General features: G+C 40.2%; 2 protein-coding genes across 2 annotated transcripts; both read left to right on the plus strand.

The window, feature by feature from the left end:
* Nucleotides 1-697: 697 nt before the first annotated feature.
* On the plus strand, nt 698-1,504 carry LOC147971945 (protein FAR1-RELATED SEQUENCE 5-like). The gene has a single exon (XM_087524181.1). It carries the CDS (start codon nt 698-700, stop codon nt 1,502-1,504), a length of 807 nt encoding a protein of 268 aa, XP_087380307.1.
* A 41-nt stretch (nt 1,505-1,545) lies between these two features.
* Nucleotides 1,546-3,216, plus strand: LOC147971946 (protein FAR-RED IMPAIRED RESPONSE 1-like). The gene is made up of 3 exons (XM_087524182.1): nt 1,546-1,750; nt 2,313-2,919; nt 3,009-3,216. The coding sequence occupies exons 1-3, from the start codon at nt 1,546-1,548 to the stop codon at nt 3,214-3,216; spliced, it is 1,020 nt and encodes a 339-aa protein (XP_087380308.1).
* The last annotated feature ends 2,194 nt before the right edge of the window (nt 3,217-5,410 follow it).

Raw genomic sequence — 5,410 nt, forward strand, 5'->3', positions numbered from 1 at the left:
TTCAACTAATTTTTGAAGCAGGGAATGGTGTTGCCGAGTAGAATAGAGTCCCGAATGAGTAACAAATTGTTACCTGCAGAAAAAATGATAATATCCATGTCAGCTCAAAAAGAATCACAAAAAAGTACAAAAAGATAGCATGCACCATGTGCAAATGTGATTGATGTATGTAAACAATAGTGTTATTTTCAGTTGTCTGACATATGCTATTAACATGTGTAAGCAGGTGCTTCAATAACATGTCGGAAAACCACGGATATAACACAAATGCCACAGATAGTGCTGGACAAGAGAAACAACATGATGATGATGCGCGTACGACTAGCTTTGGTTCAGGTAAGTGGCAACTCACTGAAAAAAGTGTCCACTCTATGTCTATGTTGGAAGCAGAATGTTATCATCACAACATACTACAAGTTACCACACATGTTCAATACAAGTTACCACCAAACAATGATAAATCATGTTATGACAGCCCATTTCATGTGAAAAACATGTAGGTGCTCCACCTACATCTAACCAGAGGATGCATGAGCCAAACAAGGAAGCAAGTTCTAGCATTGGGAGGGGGGAGAAAGGTTCTTTGATGTGTCGGTTAGCGAGCCAGCAAGTCCAGAAACAGGAGCGTTGAACGCTGATCAAGGAGGAGTTAACGCTGAGTCATACTCCACACCTAATTAAGGCTCCCGATACAACAATGAAGTTTGAAATTTTTGAGGAGGCTGTTGCTCACTATGAGCTATATGCACTCATAAATGGATTTGGGACAAGGATAGAGTACACAAGAACACTAAAGGACAACACAGTGAGCAGAGCACTCCTGTTGTGTGGGAAAGGCGGCAAGCCAAAGAAGAAGAAGGAGGAGGTGCAGGATGTACTGAACCCAGAAGGCATCATGAAGAAGAGAAAAAGGCGTAAGATTGTGAGGACTGAGTGTCCAGCCCACCTTTATCTTACGCACAAGGATGCATGGTGGAGAGTTGAACGCTTTGACGACAACCACAACCATCCACTGATAAGAAAGCCATATCTGACAAAATTTCTAGCCTCACATCGGGACATTCCCAAAGATGAGCAAGATTTCTTATGGATTCTACATGAATGCAACATAGAGACCGCGAGGCAAATGCAACTAATTTCATGGTTCTATGGTGATGCTGAGAATGTACCATACACAACACAGGACCTTGCAAATCAGCGAGCCAAATTTTGCAAGGAGTATCGTAATGCAGACGTGGGGAGCACAATTGCATACTTTGTGGAGCTAAGGGCAAAGGATCCAGATTCCTATTGGAGAATGAAACTTGATGATGAAGACAGGGTGGAAAACGTGTTCTGGATAGATGGCGCATCACGTAGGGCATACACAAAATACAACGACATTGTGTCGTTCGACACAACGTACATGACTAATATGTACAAGATGTCGTGTGCCCCCTTCATTGGCATTAACACCCATGGGCAATCAATCCAATTCTGTTGTGTTCTGTTCGAAACAAACTAACTGACAACTTTGTGTGGTTGTTTAACACATTCTTGCATGCGATGGGTGGGGTTGCACCAAAGAACATAATCACAGATCATGACTTTTCCATGAGGAATGCTATTGATGAGGTGTTCATCGAGATAGTACACAGAAATTGCAGATGGCACATTATGAAAAAAACACAGGAGAAGCTTGGGAGGTTAATGGCCGATGATCAACCACTGAACAAAGCATTCAAAGATTGTGTTGACAGCAGCTTGAATGGTATTGTATTTTCACACAACATACTCCACTCATATAACCGCAAACTACATATTTGTGCCGCAATATCCAAAGTTACCATGCTGAATTTAATAAATTACCACCAACAATACACACTTTTCCCACATTTATAAAATAAGGTTTCATGTGAAAAACTGGACTGTTATGGTGAAAGAGTTACAGTACTCATGTTCTTAAGTGACCATGACCACTTGAGCATGTTTGCCATGTAGTTATAGTTCCCAATTCTGCATCGACTACAACCACCTAGTGTGGCATGAAGGAAGTTATCGTGTTAAGTGGATCAAAAGTTATCATGATATGTGTAATTGAGTTACCATCTCTTTCATTTTTGCATGGAGTGGAAGAGTTATATGAGATAGAGTCATAGAGTCACAAATATCTGTTTATTAAATATATCATAACTATGTGCATTGGGGGAGTTCCCCATTCTGCATGAACCAGAACCACATACTGTCCCCTGAAGCAAGTTATCATGTTAAGTGTATTAGAATTACCATGAGGTGTGCACTGAAGTTACCATCTCCTTGGTTTTTGAATGCAGTTGAGGAGTTTGAGGAAAAATGGTGGAAGATGCTGGATGATCATGGGCAAACGGACAATGAACATTTCCACTGGCTGTGGGAAAACAGGGAATGCTGGGTCCCGGTGTACTACATGCATGACTTCTTCCCATTCTTACAGACAACGGCAAGGAGCGAGGGATTCAACGCTGTGTTGAAGAAGTACGTCAACCCAAATAACTCGCTAGTAGAATTTACAAAACAGTACACTGCAATGCAGGAGAAGGTGATGGTGAGCGTGTCAAAAGAGCACCTGGAAACAATGTACAAAGAGGTGGAAACATACTCCTTCAACCCACTCAAGTTACAGGTGCAGGGTCTCTACACGCATAATCTTTTCTCCAAATTCCAGGTGGAGATGAAGGTGAAAAGTGGCTATAGATGTGACATGTTGCAAGATGGGTCTTTCAAGGTTGGCTCGGTCAGAGGAATCATACCAAAATATGAGGATAGGGACTACCATGTGCAAGCAAACAAGGATGAAGGGACATATTCATGCACTTGCTGCAAGTTTGAGCGAGATGGTATACTCTGCGCACATGTGTTACGAGTGATGGACCGGATCGGGGTGTACGAGATACATGAGAAGTATATTCTAAAGAGGTGGACTTGGGATCAGGAGGAAGATCTAATCAAACCTGATTTTGAACAACCAACATTTAGTAAGAGCATGCCAGAGGGGGAAAAAGCGTCATGCGATATACATCAATGCTAAGGGAGTTCAAGGCAACAGCCAAGGACGCTTGCCTCACAGATGATGGGGCCAAGGTGGCCAAGAAGCACCTATATGATTTCAAGGAAGAAATGGACACGCTAACAAAAAGCCAACGTAAGAAGGCCAGAAAGGACAAGGAAGAAGCTAGAGGATCATTCCAATCACAATAAGATCCATGTTCTATTCCAATGGTCGCAACGAGTGAAGCTGTCCATGCCGAACAGCAAACAAGCATACCTAACATGGACAACCAAACACGGGACAAACAAGCATCCCTATGACAATACAACTTAGCGCCAACATGCCAGCCGCTGCATCCCATTCCTCGAACACGAGAATGATACTAGACCCTCCGAAGACTGTCACGAAAGGACGGCCGAAAACAAAGAAGCTTCAGCATCCTTTTGACATTGCAAAACCAGCAAAACAAAGAAAGTGTAGTGTCTGCGGCAGCGTGCACCATGACAAGCACAGGTGCACGTCACCTCTACCAGGATGAATGAAAGAGAAAACTAGATCGTCGCTACAAATGAATGGACAAGAAACTTATCTTCATTTGTTTTGCTGATTGTTATCAGTGCAAAAATGTAATCCGAATTATAGCACCTATATATATGTAAGTTATCAGCACATTGCGTGGGCTGGAGTTTTAAGTATTTTGTGGTGAAAGTTATCGTAAACATATTGTGTAAGTTCTTTGTGGGTTATCCTCAGTTATCTATATGTTTTACATGTGTCATTTCACTGCAATGACTTTTCAACACTATCTGCAATCAAAAAAGTTATTGTACCTAATTTTTTGCAACCTATTAGCTTGTATTCAAACTAGTTATCAATAACAAACAATGCAAGTTACCAGATAAATTATGATCAGATTATTTCATGACTAAATAAAATGAGAAAACAACTAGTTATCAGACTATTTATATAAGAAAATAGCAGCCACAGAAGGTATAAGTTACCATCTGGTCCTGAATTTCTTCTATGTGTGATGAAAAGACACAAAAAACAAGCATTGTGGTAACAAAGAAAATGCTAAACTACTTCTTTCAAGTATTTAACATCAATTTAAGACCAGCACTGAAAATTGCTCTCACTGACGAAAAAAAGAAGATGATGACAGTTGATACTTCACGAACTATTGCCAAGAAATGATAGCGCCACGGTTTGCATCTGTTTTCAGTGTGATTTAGCCATCTCGATGTCAAAAAAATTCTGAGTGCCAATACTTGCTCATGGGTGAAAGCTGGAATAATTTCACAGCTCCAAAGACATGAAAGCAAAGTAGACACAATCAATGCTGCAAACAGAGTGTTAGTGTGAGTACATAAAACATGATATCAAACAAATGGGGCTTCATCTAAAATAAGGAACACAAATAAACAACTAACCCGTTCTGTTGTTTAAAAACATCAATATACACGAGTTCATAATCTTGAATTTGCTTGTGTGAGTCCTTGTATGAAATCATCCAAGCCTTCTTTACAACATTCATATACCTTCTTGCATGCTCAATTAAAGATGGACTATCTTCTTCACACAACGAATCTAGCACCTCAAGTTGTTTCGCCTTAAGATTCAGCGACAGTACATACCAATGACCGTCATGTGGTCCCGGTCCCAACTTTTGGAGATCAGGGAATAGAAGCTACAATAATCATAGCAGTAACAAAAGAGGAAGCCATATTTAAATACAGGGAACACAAGAAAAAGTTATCATGGCAGAAGACACAAATTACCAAAAACTGGATGCTAAAGTTACCATGCAAAAGAATTTAAGTTATCATACCACAGAAACTAAATTAAAAAAAATACAAGAATATGGATGTTGAAGCTAACATTAAAACACAAAAAATCAGGCATTGTATGCTCAATTTACCAGCAAAAATAAATAAATTATCATACCAGACTATGTATACTGAAGTTATCATGAAAAAAGGCACTGTAAAATAAAAAAAGTGTAGACCACGGATATTAAAAGTGTAGAGTGGCAACAAAACCAGAAAGTACCTCATTTTGATGGCTCATAATGTAGTGCTGGTCCCGTCGGAAATGATGAAGTACATATTTACATTTCAAGTCTCCATTAAGCAGATAAACGGACACAACCAAGGGAAGATAATCTTGTTTGGCATTTCCAAATATTGAAGAACGCGAACATGAAACTCAGCAATACTGGTTGAAACCTACCCCATTTCTCTCACACAATTAGCAAGCTCGCCGAGTGTGACCCACACTACTAGGAAAAGGCTAATTAGTGACGCACTTGTTTTTGCCATTAATGGCGCACTACAGGCGCGCCACTATTATCACGCCATTAGTAACAAAATAGTAATGGCGCACCTCTGGTGCGCCATTAGTATC

This window comes from Triticum urartu, chromosome 5A (assembly GCF_056163025.1).
Source record: "Triticum urartu cultivar PI428250 chromosome 5A, HENAU_Tu73, whole genome shotgun sequence".
In the NCBI taxonomy this organism is placed as follows: Eukaryota; Viridiplantae; Streptophyta; class Magnoliopsida; order Poales; family Poaceae; genus Triticum; species Triticum urartu.